Genomic DNA, 20,440 nt, shown 5'->3' on the forward strand with positions numbered 1-20,440 from the left:
TGAAGGTAAAGAACAGTTACATACATGTAACACTGCTTCGGATATTCTAAAAATAATTACATAGTTCACCATTCAACATTCAAAACATTTCTGCTTCCTTCAACAAACAGAATACTGAAGAAACCCACAGGTCTGGCAGTAATTGTGGAGAGAGAAAGAGTTCACATTTCGAATCCGATAGGACCCTTCTTCACAATCATACCAGATGCAAAACGTTAATTATTTCTCTCTCCACAGACGCAGCCAGTCTTTGCTGAGTTCCTCCAGTATTGTGTTTGTTTCAGATTTCCAACATGCACAGGATTTTGCTTTTTTCTCTTCTTTCAATCTGCATTGAAATTGACGTTTATTATGTACATTTCTATTGTAATACATTATGTCACAGGTGATCAAAGCTGTGAAAATTCTCCACTAAAAGCCCACATGTGGAATGTCATTTGTTCTTGGAAAGTACACAGATCTAGCAAGGTCACACATCATCTATTCCTAAATGTCCAGAAGTGACTAGTGTAACATTGATGTTTCTAATATGGTATAAAAAATTCCAAGATATTGCATGATGAAAAAGAATTTTCCTTTTTCCTCACTGAATGACACCTGTGAAGGTATCCTGGATTACTGACAAGAGTTTTTAAAAGGACTGCGGAGGAATGGACTCCTAAAAACTAACCAAACATATATGCGGAGAGTGAAAAAAAAAGACAGTTCAAAACAACAGGCTTGAGTTATTTTTGACTTTGATCATATTGTGCAAAGCGTTCAAAGTGTTTTAAGCTATCTTCCTGCCTACGAAGGTAATGTGAAATACAAATTATATTAATGCAAGGTTACATTAGGACCTAATTGTAAGAAATATATAGCATTAAATAAAATTTGTCTACACTTAGTCTTTCTAGATATTCAATAGTTAGTGCAACATTTATTAAATTAGAAAATTATATCTAAGACCATTGTGGTGATCAGTGTTCTAAACTAAAATATTTTCAGACTGTAGCACCACCATGTGGTAAATGTCACTATGAGAAAATAAATACAATTTAGTCTTCTAATCGGCATGCCAGTTACAGCATAAAACTGCAAAGACCACCCTCATGTCTGCTTGAAGTCTAAGTCATTGAGTGTATTTAGACAGAGACAGATAAGTTCTTGATGAGTAAGAGGGATCAAGAATTATAGGGAGAAGGAAGGAGAATGGAGTTGAGAAATGTATTGGCCTTGACTGAATGGCAGAACAAACCCGATGGGCTGAATAGCCCAATTTGCTCCTCTATGTTATGGTAATTAATTGTTGTGTCAGGCTACACCCCAAAATACAATTGATTGTGTGAAGGTAGAAAAGGGAAAGAATACCTATTCTATGACTGATCCAGCCCAATAAGATGCAATGTTAATAGTTCATCTGCCAAAATCAAAAGGAAAAAAAAAATTTGACATTCTTGTGGCTTATTGTATAGGCCTGCTGTGCATTTCTAGCATTTTCTATTTTTATAAGTGACCACCAATGTTCATAGACCCTAATGCATAGAAGACAGCCATTCAGTTCATCATGTGTGTATCAGCTTTTTGAGTTTTCCCCCCAGAAGCCTACAAATTCAAATTCTTCAAAATCGTGTCCAGTTGTTCTTAGAAACTTTACACAGACATTGTTTTCACAACTTCATGTAGTGTATTCCAGATTTCAACAACCTTCCAAGAAATTTGCAATTGTCCCCTAACCATTTTACCACGTATTTTAATCTAAGACTTTTGATTACCTACTTGCAAAATAAAAATTATTTGCCTACATTATCAGAATAAACTCCTATTAGATCTATGGGGCTCTTATTTCTAAAATATACACGTATTATTGTGAGCACTAATTTTGATGTTACATTTTGAATGGTAGGTTAGCATTTACACCAGCATTTTCCTGTGATAAAATTTCAAATGATATTTCTGTGTCATAACTAGTAACTTTATCCTGATGAAAGTATGACCTGAATGTCTTCACCACAAAGTAGTACAGTGCTCAATGCTTAAACCTCTGTTTGTAAGAGATCAAAAAATAATTAAAAATCTGATTGAAGAATTAGAATTGAAGAATCCAGTGTTAACCTGACATTATGTATACTATCATAATGGCACAAAATCATATTAAATGACTTATGCAATAGTTCCATTAGATGGTGATCCCTCGAGTGCTTACTGATACTACATTTGTTTCATATTAACACAAGTATTATTTGTTCTAAATAGCAGGTGCTAATAAACAGGATCACAACATTTTGAAAGATACTTTAACAAGAATGATTTGAAACTAATGGGTTTAATGTGACAGTTTCACTATACCCCTGACTAGCAAGGGGGAAAAGATTTCTTATTACGGATCTTTGGTAATTGGTCAGAGAGAAACACACAATCCAGACCATCCTATCATCCAAATGGAGGATTATGGTATAAAATGATCCACAATGGAAAATAGAAAATGTATTTTAAATCTAGCATTTAAAGGTAAGGGTGACACAAAAAAGTGCCTTTTCTGGTTATGAAACAAAGATAGTTTGTTGCAAAGCTGTCAATTTTCAAAAGAAGCAAAACATTTATGATAAATCATTTAAAAGGCAATCTGGTGTTGTTTAAAAAAAAAGATACAAATTGATTATTTGATTATCTTTGTATTTATTTTTCAAAATGGTACATCACTGGCTGTGAAACATTCTAGGCTGTCCGACGATTGTGGAAACATATCATGTTTATTCAGAGTTTTTTTTTAAAAAAAAAACTTAATTTCAACATTACATCTATAATGAACATTATTACCTTGTGTACATTTTCTAATGGAAATAATAGCAGCCAGTAGGGACAGAGTTATGGTAATCAACTTATAGTACATTCAGAATCATACAATAATTTATATCTGTACAACTGTATTAATGTGTCCACAGTACAACATTCACTCTGAAGAAATAATTTCAATTAATGTATACTTCACTTTCCTTCAAAATTTCTTCTTTGTCGTGGAAATACTGACGAAACCATTCTATGTGTTCACTTTTTTGTTGTACCGTTAAGTACGGATTCTTAGATAACCCATTGACAACCAGTTCCATGAAATGGCGTACTGGTCCTTGTTCTGGAAATCCCTTCAAATGTTTCTCCAGAAATATGTGCTCATGGAATTCCACGCCTTCCTCAGCTTCCATTCCTAAAGTAGCGCCATGAATTTAAAATCTAGTTAGCTGTATGAGACAAGCAAAGCATTTTTACCACTCAAATTAGTTCTAACAAGGTGTGTCCTTTGTCATTCATAACTCTTACTTCAATTCTTTTAAATAAAACTCACCAGCTTCATTGTTAATAGGAAACTGCCTGAGTTTTCCTTCCTTTGTCCAGCGGATCATCTCTTCAAACCCATTTCGAGGCAATTGTTCTGTCGCAGCTGCTATTTGATTGGCCAGTTCAGTGTCCCATAGTGATGGCAGAGACACTGTTTCAAATGTAATTTAATCAAATGATTATACACAGAAGCACTACTCTCAAACATGGAGACAATTAGCAATGAACATTTACCCTTATTACTACAATGACAATCCAACTAACTTTTAGGAGGTGCAACAGTAGTTTGACAAATAGCAAATCATTGTATTTAACTTGTAGGAAAATCCAGAGGTGATAACTGAGAAAGAGAATAGCAGGAATTCCATTTCTGTGCTACCAACACAAATGGCAGTACAGAATTAGAATGTTCATACAAATACAGCTGTCCAAAGATATTCTGTATTAATACTTTTCTATAAATTTGATAGTAAAGAATGCATGCAATAACGGCTGAACTTTTTAAAAAATTAAAACGTTAAAGAATAAATATACAGAGGGGGAAGCAAAGCTAAGTAAGTCCCCCAATTATGAAGCAGTCTCATATACAGTTTGTTCCAAAATATCATCTAACTTCAGTCCATCTGGTGCCTCCAGACCGGACTATTTTGTAAAGCCTCTCAAATTCCACCCTTCATAAACAGATTTTTCCAGTATACTTTACCCCTTTCCTAGCTCTCACAAAGTTCTGTTCATCTAATCAACCCCATGGTCTCTATCCTATATTGGCTTCTGATCCACTAGTCCCATGATGTTAAAATTTTCATCCTCACATTCAAATTCATCCATGATCTCACCCTTTCTTGTCTCTAACTCCCTCAAGCTGTACAACCCTCCAATTATGGCTAGTTGTCCACAATTTTATTTTGGGAAGCGTCAGGGAACTAAAACCCATGTAAGTGAACAAGGTTTAAAAAAAATGAGGGGCAAGCAGAACAGCATGTTGAAAGGCAAAGAGGTAGAATTTTGGATGAGTTAGATTACAAAGTAGGGAGCATTGTTGGAATGCCAAAACAAAGAGACCACTGAAATGATTAAGTCTGAAAGTGACAAAGAAACTATCGCCTCAACTTGTGTGCAATAGAACTGTAGACAAGATTAGCAATATTAGAGGTGGAAGTAGGACAGTACATGTTAGAGAAGGATGAATAAGAGACATGGCTCACAGCTGAATATGAAGTTACAATTAAAACATATTTGGTTCAATCTGGGACAGTGACAGGAAGGGGGATGAAATCATTGTCAAGGGTATGGAAAGGGAAAGTTCCCAACGATCCTTCAATTGAGTAGCCACATTAACTATTGTATAGAGAATTGAAACAAAGGTTTCAAATTCTAATACCCACATATATTCTAATTTTTTTTAAATCAACATTTTTCTCGTAAAGCTCTACAGAGATATTACTTCACACCTTTGGAGCAAGTAGGACTTGAACCTGGGCCTCTCAATCCAGAGGTAGTGACACTACCACTGTGCCACATAATCTATAGATTCTACTAAAAATGAAGAACACAAAGTCATTTACTTCAAATGCTATTGCTGAATTTGGTCTGGCCATAAGTTAGTTAAGCGATCCACTGGCGATATAGGCTGGAAATGCAATATCCCTTTGCTGTATATACACAATCCCTGCACTATTAATCATTAAAAAACAAAAATACCAATAGCATATTGAATTGTTGTTCCTTATGCAAAGTTTTTTTTTGTTGATGCATAAACAGACAAACTGAACAGATGCATGTGTCTTAAAGCTTCATCACAGTAGCTAAAACGAATTACACAGTAAACAGATAAAGAGGCATTGCACCAGATTCAATAGTGGTATATGATGAGGCATAAAGAAAAAAGTATTAGATGGCATATAACATTCAAATTTATATTTAAAAGAAATATGAGTTAAGTGTTGCCAAATAAATATAAAAGATAGCCCAAGAGAAGTACGACCAACCAGCTTCTGGCACATCCTCAGAATCACCAGCATGTATAGGAAAAACGTTTAGTTTCTTCCCAGTAAACAGTCCTTTCCTAAGTAAAGAAGAAAATGCTATGGAGTTTTTGTTCTTTGTAGATAAAAGGAACAACATTGTTCATATAAAAAAAGGTGATCAAGTAACGTTTCAATATATAAAAAAACAAATCACCATATTATAGTATATGCATGGATTCTTAAGTGTAGGTATTTATTCATGATAGCTCCCTTAAAAGCAAAATACATGCCACTTCTTAAGTTTGCTCCTCTGGAAATTTATAGTTTTAGGTTTTCCCAATACTGAAATGCTAAGAATTACACAGAGGAAGAACTTTGTCTTTCATATTCTCAAGGTACCTCAAAATTCTGATTCTCTGTATATCTCGGTGGTCTTCATAAACACTGAGGTTTGAAAATTTTAAAAATTATTTAACCTGTTTTTCTAATGAACCTGTTCAGAGATGTTATCAGTCTGGGACAGGTGGGACTTGAACTGGAGTCTCTTGGCCCAGAGGCAGGAACACCACTGCTACACAAGGAAGCCCTGGATTTGAACCCATGTCCCCAGAGCACTAACCTGGGTTTAACTGGATTATTAGCCTAGTGACATTACAATATTAAGGTGGTGCAGCGATAATGTAACCAGAAGCAGCTACAGATTTATGCCCAGCAAGGCATGCTTTAAATGATTTTGGTTGACAAATCAAAGTTGGCTCATTGGCTTTCCTTTAAATATTGTCAGAGGAACTTTAATATTTGAGAGGGGGTGATGGGACCTTGGTTTAATAGCGCATTTGAAATAATGCCCTCCCTACAATGCAGTACGCCTTTAATAGGGCTCCAAAAAGATAACTGAGATCATGTGCTCAAGTTTCTGGATCGGGAGTTGAATCTCAGACCTTCAGATTTGTGAGGGAAGCTGCTGCCATTTAGTTAAAGCGATAAGAAAAATAGGAGTTTGTTTACAACACCTCTGAAGTACAGGATTCAGCCACAGGCACTGCACTTCAGCAAAGATGCATTGGGGCAAATAGCTGGGATTAACTGTATAAACTACAAGTACAATTTGTATAAATCGGTTTTGCATTCCCTTGAGTTTAGAAGTTGGGTAATCGTCTAACCAACACAAATAAAGTAATAAAAGGATTTGCCAGAGGAGACAGAAAGAAACCAAGGCATCTGGGGCGAAATAAGGAAGCACTGTTTGCACAAAAAAGCAAGTGGAAATGACAATCCTTTCCTTGAGGTGTGAATTAAACGTTTTCAAGGCTGAGATCAACAGATTTTATTGGATAATAGTAATCAAAGCCAAGTAAATACATAAGAGTTAAAAACTACGGATTAGCCATGATTTAATTAAATGGAAGAACAGGCTTACTCCTGGTTCCATACATTAATTTAAATAGGGTAACATTTCAGACCAACTTGGGGCACCAATCTGGATCCACCAATCCCAGGAATGCTTTCTGCCATCAGCATTCAGTTCATAGCATTTTTGTGCACCTTTCAGAGATATTACTGTATATTTGATGATTTGACCCAGAAACAGTGTTTCATTTTTATCTCTTCTCCCTACCCCAGTAAATCTTTGTTCTAACTGGTGTATTGGACTTTAAGAGGAAAAAGCTTTCTGTAAAATCAGTCCAATACAATTATCCAAAGAAGACATTTGCAAGACTTCATGACAAAGTCCTATTTGGATCTTCTTTCCATAAGACATTAACAATTCATACGAATAATTAATTGGGAATCACCGAGTAGCTTGCAACTTATTAAACAAAGACTTACAGTTAGAACAAGTAACTGTTCTAAAAATGAAAATCATTTCTCCAACTATCTGCACAACATTCAGTTTCGTGTTACACGAGATTAATCACATTACCTCTTCCTCATTGCATTAAATTCACTTGTGACACCTCGATCAGGAGTATATCCTTGCCCATCGTCATCAAAGCGGATTTGACTGACTGATCTTATCCCAGCACGTGCACCAGGACGCTTCCCAATCTTCATGTCCGCAATAATATCACTATGTCAACACAATTCAAAAACAAAGTTTACCTACAAATCCAGGTAAGCTAAAACTCCATTTGCTTATTTCAGCACTACAGATGTCATTTGAGATGCAGGGTTTTAGAAATGAAATTACACAATCCTTGCAAGTAATTAACTACAAGGTAAACAGGAAGATTTAAGCAGCTTTCAACTGATCCCAAGGAAATCAATTTGCTATATGCACAGAATTTACCCAATACCAAGATCTGAATAAACAACAGGAATTGACCCAGTTTCCAGAACTCTATGTTACTGTTAAAACACATAATGCCAATTGAATTCTACTCTCAAAATTAGAAGAATAATCCTAATTTTGCACAACCACTTTCTGCCCATATCCATTCATTCCTTAAATGTATCATTTTCCACAGTGTTCTGGATTCCACAGCTATCTGGGGTAGCTAATTTCACAGGTTTAATACTTGAGTGAAGATTTTTTTTCTTATTTCAACGCTTAATAGCCTACCTATATCCTGAGACTAAGAACCTTGGTTCTAGACTGCCCAACCAGGGGAAACATCCACCCTGCATTTAGTATGTTATAACTGAATACATTTCAAACTGTACTGTTCATCGCAGCAAAAGAAAAATTCTGCAATCATTTCTAGACAGGCCCTTCAATTAGAGTCATAAAGATGTACAGCATGGAAACAGACCCTTCGGTCCAACCCGTCCATGCCGACCAGATATCCCAACCCAATCTAGTCCCACCTGCTTTTGAATAACTTGTTAACAATTGAGCAGTAAACAGTGAATTCAACCATTAGAATTCTGTGTTGTAAGCAAGTTGACATGTGACAGATTACAGTTATGGAATCTCTCAACTAGCTGGATTGGGTTTGACTTCCAGACATTGGTATTTCTGTGCTTTGCTTTTGCAGCTTAACTGAAACTATAGCACTTCTTATTTTTCACCCCACCAGGGTGATGTTCAACTAAGACCTTCTACCCACTCAGGTGGACATACAGGTAGTAATCCTAGGGTACTACTCTGAAGAATAATCGTGCTTGGTCGATATTTATTTCTCAAGTCAACATCAGAGGGGAAAAAAAAATCTGGTCATTGTCACGCTGTCATTTGTAATAACAGCGTTGAGAAAATTATTTGCCACACAATTGAGGTACGAGGTTATTTAGTTTTGGAACTACAACTTTAAATTTAGGGTCACTGAAGGAGGTCATATGACTTGCTCTGCAGTCTGCTAGACAGTAAACCTAGGTAACAAATAAAAGCAAAAGTATTGCAGATACTGGCAATCTGAAATAAAATCAGTGTGAAGAAACTCAGCAAGTCTGGCAGTATCAGTACAGAGAGCGCGAAGCAGAGTTAATGTTTTCGCTCAGAGATGAACTCTCCATTTGGTGATTTAAAATTGTTAGAAATCAAAAGCCAATATTGGTTAGAGCATTGAGTGTAGGAGTTGGGAGGACATGTTGCAGCTGTACAGGATATTAGTTAGGCCGACATTGGAATACTGTCTGTAGTTCTGGTCTCCCTGCTATAGGAAGGATGTTGTGAAACTTGAAAGGGTTCAGCAAAGATTTACAAGGATGTTATCAGGGTTGCAGGGTTGAGGGAAGAGGCTGAATATACTGGGGCTTTTTCCCTGGAGTGTCAGAGGCCGAGGAGTGACTTTACAGAGATTTATAAAATCACAAGGAGCAGGGATAGAGCAAATAGACAAGGTCCAAAACTAGATGGCATAGTTTAAGGTGAGAGAGGAAAGATTTAAAAGGGATTTTAAAAGGGGCAACTTTTTCATTCAGAGGGTGGTGCATGTATGAAATCAGCTGTCACAGGAAGTGATGGAGGCTGGTACAATTAAAAGGCATCTGGATGGGAATTTGAACACAAAGGAATATGCACCAAATGCTGGAAAATGGGATTAGATCAATTTAAGATAACTGATTGGCATGAACGAATTGGATCAAAGGGTCTGTTTTTGAGCTGTATATCTCTACTATGACTCTGACTGAGAATATGGCACATGGAAACAATTACACAAGTCACTGAATTTACAAGCAGTAGACCCCAAGTCTCCCAAGCTCCAGAAAGGTTTATAAGGTATCAGATTGTAAAGTTGTGTTATAGACTGTCTATTTACTTTGCAGATCAAAGAAATTTTGGACCAAAGATTGCTAATTACTATTTTTAACCTGGCAAAAGATTAACATGTTTCACATTACAATGGGCAAGAGGTTAAAGGAAACAAGTTCAGGTTACAGGTTTTCCCATAAATCAACTAATACACATGCAGAGAGAAAATACTGTTTGGCATGGTGAACTACCACAGCCAGATGTGGGAGGGAGACAGTTTCCAGTTGAAGAGATGGTTTATGTGTGGTATGAGCTTCCTGAGGAAGTGGTGGATGTGGTCACAATTACAACGTTTAAAAGACATTTGATTAAGTACATGAACAGGAAAGGTTTGGAGGGATATAGGCCAGGAGGGGGCAGGTGGGACTAGTTTAGTTTGGGATTATGTTTGGCATGGACTGGTCAGATCAAAGGGTCTGTATCCATGCTGGATGACTATGAAGTGAAACCTCTCAGTCCGCAGCAAATCTCTTTCTTAGTTCTTAGTTCTATCTGTCTATATCATTAGGGCTAACACAGACCACAACCACTATAGCCCACTGCAAGTTCTTCTCCAGCCAAGAGCAGGTATCCCAAAGCCTAGCACGAGGCACACAACACAGCCAACTGGATTCTCACTTTTGCTACAGACCCCTCTCACTAACTTCTTGATCCTAAGGCACAGTATGTAGTGGTACTTTCTCAAATGGTTTCTTGTACCAGGTATCCTGACATGTTAGCCCATCCACCCTGCAGCCTTCACTCTTATAAATCAGTGGAAAACATCAATCTTATTCTACAATTGCAAAGGCGGAGGGTCCTGCCCTCTGGGTCTTCCTACCTGCATCACTTGCAGTCACACCTTGCTATGCCTGCCCAATCAGAAGATCCCAACCAAAGGAGTATGACCACTACCTGAACACTACCTGCAGTTGGGCCTCCTGAACAATAACTCTGAGCCAAAGTTCTGCAATCACAGATATTTATTGTAGAACTGCATTGCCCTGGATCACATTTAGTATCCAGAAATTCCCACATCCTGTAATCAGTCTATTGTCTATTCTACCATCTTTAAAATCTGTTAATTAGCAATTACTAGGTAATTAATAGACTATAACTAAAATATTTTAGCACCACCAAGGAACATTAGAACAATGATTAAAGTTTCTAATAGTGACAGTTATGATTCATCTGTACACAATTGGAAATCAAATGCTTGAAGTTGAAAAAAACGTAATAGAAGAAATAAAACCTCCGCTCCTAACTTTCACAGAACTCACTCATCACACTTTATTTCTTGCAGTACAACTGACTTGGAGCTCTTTTTCTACCATGAAACAAATTCCCACTCAAACACTGCCACTGTCTCAAGCAAAGTCTCATGCATTCTGCCTGTAATGTTAAAGGATTAACTGGGACTCTGTCTGGACATTAAAAAGGTTAAAGTGTGCTGACTGAACATTCTCGAAGTGGGTGGGGACGACATTCATGCAAGAATGCGGATGACCCCCACTCCATTTAGACAGTCATTTGCTGCTACTATTATCAAATTAAACTATCATTCGATCTCTACCATTCAGAAATGCTTTCTAGCCATCACCTGAAGCTAGGTATGTTGCACCTGCAGTGTCTTGGGGAATCAATGAGCCAGAAAATTGTCTGCATAACGATTCCCCAGGATTAGGGCATTTACATTTGCATTATCTCCGAGGACGACCTCATCCTACCATTGTGCCTGGTGTAACGTGACGGTGAGTGACTGGGTGTTGTCTTGAGTGGCATGTGACTGTTGGGGAGCGGCCAGGGTACCTGTGAGCATGACAACTGACCTGTATAAAGAGGACGTGTTTTCTTTGTTCAGGGCCTCAACCTCGCATGCCTGCAAGAGGGGTCAAAGGGGTCACCCAGCTTGTACAAGCTTTAATAAACTTTAACTGTTTGCAGAAGTTGGTGTGTGCAAATTGCATCTCATGTGTGAAACTTTAGGAAAGAACCTAACATAACCATACTTCCTTATTATCTGATTTGTTCATTTGCCAAACCAACACCTCTACGAAAGTTTACTTGCCAACCAAATCAGCACATTCTTCTCATACAATGTATGAGAGTTGTTCCCCTTTGAATTGGTATTCTTGTAAAGAGTCCTTATGAGTGCAAGATAAAAAGCTCAACAAAATTTCTTCTTCCAAATATTCAACTTCTGTACTACCACAAGATTAATTTTGAAATACCCAAAAAAGTTCAATGTATTTCAAGGCTAACTGCATATTAATGGAAGCTTTTCTCCAATTGGTTTCTAAAGATAAAATGATTTTCAAAATTTGTGTTTACCAAAGCCAATTACATCATCTATTCATTAGTAATAGCGACAGGGTGTTCTTGTTAAGAATAGTGGAAAATATTGATTTAGGTTGGCTCAGACACAAGTCAGCAGGCTGTGGATTTAAGCGCCACGCAAGGATTTTATCTTCTTATCTGGCAGAACAATAAAAGAACATTCAAAAATGTGCCATTACTAACATTTGATCAAATATACTTATATTTTATGGAAGAAAATATTGTCCTTGTCTGAATTGTCAATGACTTTTAAAAAACAGGGAGCAGCTGAAGTAGCTTGACAATAAACAATAATGTTACAGCTTTGAACCACCCTGAGAGAAAGTCCAAATCCATGAAAACAACCAGGACGTTTTGAAGCCCCAGTCACCAATGCTGCTTTCCAGGTATTACGGAGGAAGAGTCACTGGACCTGAATTGTTAACTTTGATTTCTCTTCACATTTGCAATTTTACGTTGGCTGAGGAATTTTAGTCTGACCTTCGCAGTTGCTATTTGCTATAGAACATCCTTAGCATGTGCATTTCACTGACTCAATGAAATGATTTCGCAGGAAAGACACCTTTTGAAAAAGAATTACAATTCAGCACAAAATTCTCTTCTACAAAAGTAGATCTGAAAGAAAAACAACTTTACACAGAAATGTCTAGCAGTTACAAGATCGAAATATGCCCAACCAGCATATCAACTATTATAGACCTCAAGCATCCATAAAGACCATATCTCAGCTGGGAATTGATAATGTGTAAAAGTTTTATTTCTAATATTAGAAAAGTGCATGCATGTATTTTAAATACTTTTCCATCATCTGATACTGTCCAAAATATTAGTCAACAAAATGTCCTTTGAAAATTATTTTACTCCCTCAGGAAGTGAACAAGAACTAATACAGCAGAGGGTGCTTTGGAATGCACTGACTTAGGTGGAAAATAAACCTCTGCTCTTTAAAGGTCTTTCAGGTCCAATGTACTAATTTGTTCAGTCACATCATTTTAAGACATTGAAATCTGGCCAGACTAGGATTAGCAATTTAATTGTTGTTGTTTACGTGTACTATTGGTGACAGATGGTCAAATGAATCAGGACATGACATTAATATAGTGAGCTACTCGAAACTGATCTTCGACTAAACTGACTCTTGCAGGAGATTGTATTCACGGGTATGTTAAATTAGATCCTGCTTTAATAGGGTATTGAATCATCAAAAATAAAATTAAAAGCATCCAATTGTTATAGGTAGCTTCGGACTATTTTTAATTTGTCTTTCTGCACGGGTCTTAGTGAAAAATCAGCACTGCATTCTATCCCTTTTTAAACAAACTTGACAAACCTTGTGTCACATTTGAAACAGACTTGGATCCAGGTGATTGGCATTTCACATGAGTGATTGATATACAGTTACCGTTATTTATAATAAGATTTCAGAGTTTATCATGGATTTTGCTTAAAAATTTGGTTTATCTATGAATTATGAGCAGAAATAGGCTGTTCAGCTATTCAAGCCTCCTTCGCCATTCAGTAAAATCATGGCTAATATGTTTGTGATTCCACATCCCCAGCTTATCAATTCTCTCACCTAACAGGAATCCAACTCTGCTTTAAATATATCAACAACTCTGCCTCCATACAATTCTGAGGCAGAAAGCTCCAAAAATCACACAGTTGGTTTTTATTCACTTTTCCGTCAGTTCTACTATCAGTTCTAAAGGGTCACTGGATCCAAAGCATTAACTTTGATTTTTCTCCACAGATGCTGCCTGACCTGCTGAGCTTTTCCAGCAATTTCTACATTTATTTGTCACAAACTATTTTGTATCTTTGTTCTAAATGATCCTAATTTTTAGGAACAGTGTCCCTTGTTCTGGACTCTCCCACAATGGAAAATATCCTTTCAACAATCAGTGTCAACATCATTCAGGATTTAATAAATTTCAATCGAGTTACCCTTCACTCTGCCAAACTGAGGTGAAAACTCATCCAGTTTCCAACTGTCCAACCATTGCTCACAATGTTAAAATAAAAGCCTTTCAGTACAATTTACATAATTAAAAAAACTGCATAAAATTACTTTAGTTTTGATATCCACAACACATAGTTCTCCACCTTAATGTTTCTTTTGTAGTTATGGCAACTGAAAGTTCAAAAAACAGTTAATTCTGGCTTTAGGGAACAAAACTGCACAAAACTGTCAGAAAATATTCAAACTGCTACAAGAAACAATTCACACCAAGGAATATAGTAATATTCTGCTTTAAATAAAATATCTCTTGCTGTCCACAAACAAGAACATCTAATGGCAACAGATCCATTTCACTCAAACTTTCACTTTGAAAAATCTCCTGAGGCAATGATTAATAATGAAGAGTAATTCAACTTACTCAAGTCTAAATATTTCCTAAGTAGGAATATTCTCCAACCTTTTAAAAATCAAAATTTATCCCAAACTCTCAAGTCCCTCTACATAGCTTGTACTATTAAGGATCAATCTGCATTCAGAAATTAATAGGTTTCCTATTGTCAACAGGGGATACAAGTATATGTAACATGTACCAATCTGACTTTTCATCATAGCTTCTGTTACTCCCCTTTCAGCACAGGTCAGACAGGACAAAATGATGGGATCAAGTCTATGTTTTTCCCTTCCCTGTCACTTATGTTCCAATTCATCAACGTTATGTTACATCGTCTCACTTATTCACTTCGCACAAGGGCAAAATTGGAAATGCCCTTGAAAACAGAAAAAGGATTACCATCTAGCAATAGCCACGTATTATTATCACTAGACCAGTAATCCAGAGACCCAGGTAATGATCTGGGGAACTAGGTTAAAATTCAGTCATGGCAGATGGTAGAATTTGAATTCAATAAAAATCTTGAATTAAGAAACTAATACCATGGTCAGTAAAAGAAAATTTGATTCAATGTCCTATAGGGAAGGAAATGGCATGTGATTCCAGACATTAAGTAATGTGGTTGTAGCAGAAATAAATTTCAAAATGAGGGACTGTTTGTAAGAAAGAATTAAGGTTCAAGTTATTGGTATTATTGTTCCTGGTCTTCTCTTTTCCTCCTAAATTGTTCACCATGATGGCGATGTAATGGAGCTTGTAGATCACAACAAATCACTGCAGACAGGCAACAGTAACCACCAGGCTTCTCCAGAGTGACTCAAGCAACAGAAATATCGTTTTAGCATGTTAATGGTGTACTTCATCACATGGTATTCATTGTATCCAAGTTACATGTACATGGATTATGCAATGGAATCAAGAGCTACATTTTCAGCAGATGACACTGCGTGTTAAGTAGTAGATCTGCTATGGTAGTTCAAATGCAGTACCCACAGTAGAATGTCACAGAATGAAAGCATCATGACTGGTTCCAGAATTAATCTGATAATTGCCTGTGGTCACACACATGCTGGATGTAGAGAGAGTAGAATCTCATTCAGTTCTGCAATAGCAGAGTTCCCATGAAGTGCATGCATAGTGACGGGTGCATAGTCAATAGCACCCTGCACATGGGAAGCCTGCAATCCTAGCAAAGCCATGTGCTTACACTGTCTGCTGGTCTGTGCAAAGTGAGAAAGAAACATGGGTAGCTTTCTATAAATATACAGCTACAGTAATCTCTTTTAATGCAACAAACTAGAAGATGTATCTCAACTCAGTATCTTAGCTCAAGTCTCAAAGGAACCTGGCCATTCAAATTCATCACCATTTTTATTTCACCACCACCAGTGGTCCTTTCCCTGCTCAGAGGCTGCTGTTAGCAAATGCAGGACCATTACAACAGAAAACAGGGTATTGGGATATAAGAGCTGGCAAGTTAAAATTGTACAAGCATTGGTTCGGCCGCATTTAGAATGCGGTGTACAGTTCTGGGCGCCATATTACCAAAAGGATGTGGTCGCTTTGGAAAGGGTGCAGAGAAGGTTTACAAGGATGTGGCCTGGTATGGAAGGTGCTAGCTATGAAGAGAGGTTGAGTAGGTTAGGTTTATTTTCACTAGAAAAAAGGAGATTGAGGGGGGACCTGATTAAGGTTTCCAAAATCATGAAGGGTTTAGACAGGGTGGATAGAGACAAGCATTTTCCCCAGGGTGAAAAATTCAATAACGAGAGATCATACTTTCAAGGTGAGAGGTGGAAAGTTTAAGGGGGATACACGCAGCAAGTACTTCACACAGAGGGTGGTGGGCATTTGGAACGCGTTGCCAGCAGAGGTGGTACAGGCAGGCACGGTAGATTCATTTAAGATGCACCTGGACAGATGCATGAGTAGGCAGGGAGCAGAGGATACAGATGCTTAGGAATTGACCGACAGGTTTAGACAGTACACTTGGATCGGCTCAGGCTTGGAGGGCCGAAGGGCCTGTTCCTGGGCTGTAAATTTTCTTTGTTCTACAACAACCAGAAACTATCCGTTAAATAGTTCACAAACCCTTCAAATAACATTGGTGTCAGTGGATGGAATAGGATTTTTCCTGCTGCTGAACATGCATTTAGCAAGATCAAGAGAGTATTTTGCATGGCGCATTAATCTCTGATTGTTTCAAATGACTTTTGCATGCTAATTAACATCATGATCTAATTTCTGCACACTTCCATCAAATGTTAGCTATATGCAGGATGGTATCTGGTGCAATTCACCAAAGTCATCATGATAGAGCAATGGATGCCATTTTGGGCTCAAATAGCACCTGTGCCAGCATCACCATGCCCAAATACATGTCTTATCTTTGTCCTTACCTCTTTCTTGGATATCCCTGTACTAGACAGAGGGAATCAAGCAAGGGAGAATTGGTTTTCATGGCCTCTACTGATATATTTTTCTCTATCCAAGCAATAAGGACAAAAATGTTCATCCTCATGTCCAATTTTCTATACATTCCCAACGCAGCACCATCAAGTCATAACTCACACTGGGAAGACACAGAAAAAGGCCATTTGACCAATCACACCTACGCTGGACCTCTTAAGGAACAATTCACAAACTGCTGCCACTCTACCCATCTCTGCACATTTCAGCTTAGATAATTAGCCCCTTAGACACCAACCTCTCTTCTAAAGGCAACAGATCCTTCCCATTCATTCTATCCAAGCCCCTCACAATATTAGGCTGTACAATCCAATCTCCCCTCAGCCTCTCCAGTTCAAAGGAAAACAAGTTAAACCTTATCCATTTTTCATTTAGTTGCAATTTTACAGACTTGGCAACAGCCTAAATTAACTGCTTGCCATCTATTGTTTTGTGTAAGTTTGTCTAGTTTTTTCTGCAGGTCTGGTTTTTTTCATTTTCGAGACAAACTTACACAAAACAACAACACAGAGGTTAAGCGAATTGGCCATGCTAAATTGCCCACAGTGTTAAGTGCATTAGTCAGATGGAAATGGGTCTAGGTGGGTTACTCTTCGGACGGTCGGTGTGGACTTGTTGGGCCGAAAGGCCTGTTTCTATACTGGGGGAATCTAATCTAATCATGACAACACAGAAGCACTAATAAAAAAAAACTTATCTGACCGAACCTTAAGACACTGAAAAAGCCATCTTGCTAAGAGAATAAAATTACAACTTCCAGGGTGCAGACAAAAAAGCTTTCCTAACAGCATTAGAAACAACATTGAAAGATAACCAACTCACAGGAGGAAACCCGGCAAACCATCAGACAGACAGTTGCACCAACATTTAGCAAGAAAAAGGAAGGAAACACACTCAGTAGCTCTCGAAAGACTAAAAAAGATAAAAAAACATTGTTGTCCTACAGGCAGAGAAAGGATGCTTGACAGTCATTTTAAATCAGAGACTACATTGAAAAAGCGAACACACTACTTGCAGATACCAACAAGTGACGATAGGCCTAACCCCACAACTAGAGAACCAAATCACAGCCCTACTCAAAAAGCTTTGGAAATCTGAAGAAATAAATAAGACCAACTTCCAATAAAGGAAACCATAAGGATCCAACAGACCATGATTCTACGAAAAACGCCTCATCTTCCACCTCAGAACACTTCAACCCAGGGCATCAATGTGGACTTCAACAGCTTCCTCATTTCCCCTTCCCCCACCTCATCCTAGTTTCAAACTTCCAGCTCAGCACTGTCCCCATGAATTGTCCGGACTTGTCCGATCTGCCTAGCTCCTTTTCCACCTATCCACTCCACCCTCTCCTCCCTGACCTATCACCTTCATCTCCTCCCCCACTCACTTATTGTACTCTATGCTACTCTCTCCCCACCCCCACCCTCCTCTAGCTTATCTCTCCATGCTTCAGGCTCACTGCCTTTATTCCTGATGAAGGGCTTTTGCCCGAAAAGTCGATTTCGCTGCTCATTGGATGCTGCCTGAACTGCTCTGCTCTTCCAGCACTACTGATCCAGAATCTGGTTTCCAGCATCTGCAGTCATTGTTTTTACCTCCTTGCCAAGGAAATACTGACTACATTATTAAAAGAACCAAAGACGCATACACCAAACACCACCAACTTCATCAGCAATGTCAATATCATCAAGCTTCACCTTCAACAACAAAACCTACAGACAAACCAATGGAACGCCCATGGGATCTCCGATATCAAGGTTCTTAGCAGAGGCAGTAATGCAGAGACTTGAACAAGCAGCTCTGCCAACCATCCAACCCAAACTTTGGGTCTGCTATGTGGATGACACCTTTATCATCACTAAATGAAACAAATTAGAGGAACCTTCAATAATACCCTTACTGGCACAAAATTCACTAAACAAGAAGAAAACAACAATCTCCCATTCCTAGATGTCACAGTAGAGCGAACAGCCAATGGGAAACTTCAAACCAGTGTCTGCAGGAAAACAACACACTGACCAAATACTGAACTATGGAAGCAATCATCCAACACCCACAAACAGAACTGCATTAGAATTTTATTTCAATGAGCCACCGCACACTGCAGCACAGAGGAACTACACAGAGCAGAGGAAAATCACATATACAGTATACTCAAAACAAACAGGTACCCAATGAACATAGTCCACCAATTTGTCAGCAACAAACCCCAATGTCCAGAAATCCTAGCCACTGTCCCCTACATCAATAACATCTCAGAAATGACTGCCAGACTACTCAGACATCTTGGCACCATGGTAGCCCACAAACCCACCAACACACTAAAACAGCAGCTAATGAACTTGAAGGACCCTACGCAGACAAGCAAAACGAATGTCATTTACAAAATATCTTGCGAGAACTATATCAAACACTACATTGGACAAACAGGCAGAAAACCAACCACCAGGATACATGAACATCAACAAGCCACAAAAAAACATGACCCACTCTCAATAGTATCCTTACATACAGATAATGAAGGACACCACTTCGACTGGGACAACACATCTATCCTAGGACAAGCCAAACAGAGACACGCACAAGAATTCCTAGAGGCTTGACGTTCCAACCGGAACTCTATCAACAAACATATTGACTTGGATCCCATTTACCACCCCCTGAGAAAAAGAACTTGAAATGACATCTCCACAGGAAATGACTTCACCAACCCAAGGAAACCTAAACATATAAACAGAAAGCAGGCCATGCCACCACTACTTCATCCGGAGGCTCATTGATTATGTTATGGTGATGAAATGTCTGAAAACAAACCTTCCAGCTCAGCAAGCAAACCCACATCCAGATTCTGCTTCCCCATGTTTTTTGTCCTATTCTTTTGACTTCAGACACAACTCAAAAGAACACAAGCAATCAGTACTTATACAGCACTTACGACCTTCTTAGTTCAAATTTCCAACAATCTTTCCAGAAGCTGGGTTACCAAATAGAGAGAATTTTATTTGGAACCAATTTCATATTTAGCTTTGCCTCTATTCAGAACTTTAGGTATGGGCAGTAGTTCAAGATGGCAACTCACTATCAATTTCTCAAGGACAACTAGGGATGGGCAACAAATACAGGCCCAACCAATGATACCGACACCTCATGAATGAATAAATATAAAATGTATTCATTTTTATTTTCATTGTAATTAAAATAAATGGACGTTTGGGTTTGCACATGGCAAGTAATATTCACACCACAGAAGTACTAGGCAACGACCATCTCCAACAAAAGTGAATGTAACCATTATCGCTTAACATTCAATGGCATTAACATTAATCCCCTACTAACATCATCCTGGTAGTCACCATTGACCAAAAACTGAATTGGAGCAGCCATATACATGCTATGCCTACAAGAGCAGGTCAAAACCTAGGAACCCTGCAAGTAACTCAGCTCCTGACTCCTCAAAGTTCCACCACACTCCTTTGATGACTTAAGTATAATTCCAATATCACAAGAAGCTTGACACCATCCAGGACAGAGGAGCCCATTTGATTAGCATCACACCCATAAACATTCACTCCCCTCCATCACCAATGTTCAGTAGCAACAGTGTGTACCATCTACAAGATGCACTGCAGAAATATACCTAGGCTCCTTACAGTATCTTCCAAACTCGTGCACCATGTAGAAGGATAAGGACGGCAGATATATGGGAACATTACTGCCTACAGGCTTCCCTCCAAGCCTGACTTGGGAATATCACCAAACCTTCAGCATCACTGGGTCAAATTAACCAGGTCAAAACTTTAATATTTCCTCCCAAACTGCATTGC

The 20,440-nt window shown here is 38.2% G+C and overlaps 1 protein-coding gene across 2 annotated transcripts in view; it reads right to left on the reverse strand.

The window, feature by feature from the left end:
• Positions 1–2,638: 2,638 nt before the first annotated feature.
• The window catches only part of mrps31 (mitochondrial ribosomal protein S31), a 30,302-nt gene continuing 12,500 nt past the window's right edge, over positions 2,639–20,440 (reverse strand). For both annotated transcript variants that reach the window (XM_043692127.2, XM_087988296.1), the window contains exons 4-7: positions 7,207–7,353; positions 5,304–5,380; positions 3,323–3,466; positions 2,639–3,184 (exon numbers count right to left, since the gene is read on the reverse strand). In XM_043692127.2, the coding sequence (XP_043548062.2) occupies positions 2,952–3,184; positions 3,323–3,466; positions 5,304–5,380; positions 7,207–7,353 (601 nt within the window). In that variant the 3' untranslated portion in view covers positions 2,639–2,951. The remainder of the gene's footprint in view (positions 3,185–3,322; positions 3,467–5,303; positions 5,381–7,206; positions 7,354–20,440) is intronic.

This window comes from Chiloscyllium plagiosum, unplaced genomic scaffold (assembly GCF_037043375.1).
Source record: "Chiloscyllium plagiosum isolate Xiang-an unplaced genomic scaffold, Cpla_swu_hap1 HiC_scaffold_6, whole genome shotgun sequence".
In the NCBI taxonomy this organism is placed as follows: Eukaryota; Metazoa; Chordata; class Chondrichthyes; order Orectolobiformes; family Hemiscylliidae; genus Chiloscyllium; species Chiloscyllium plagiosum.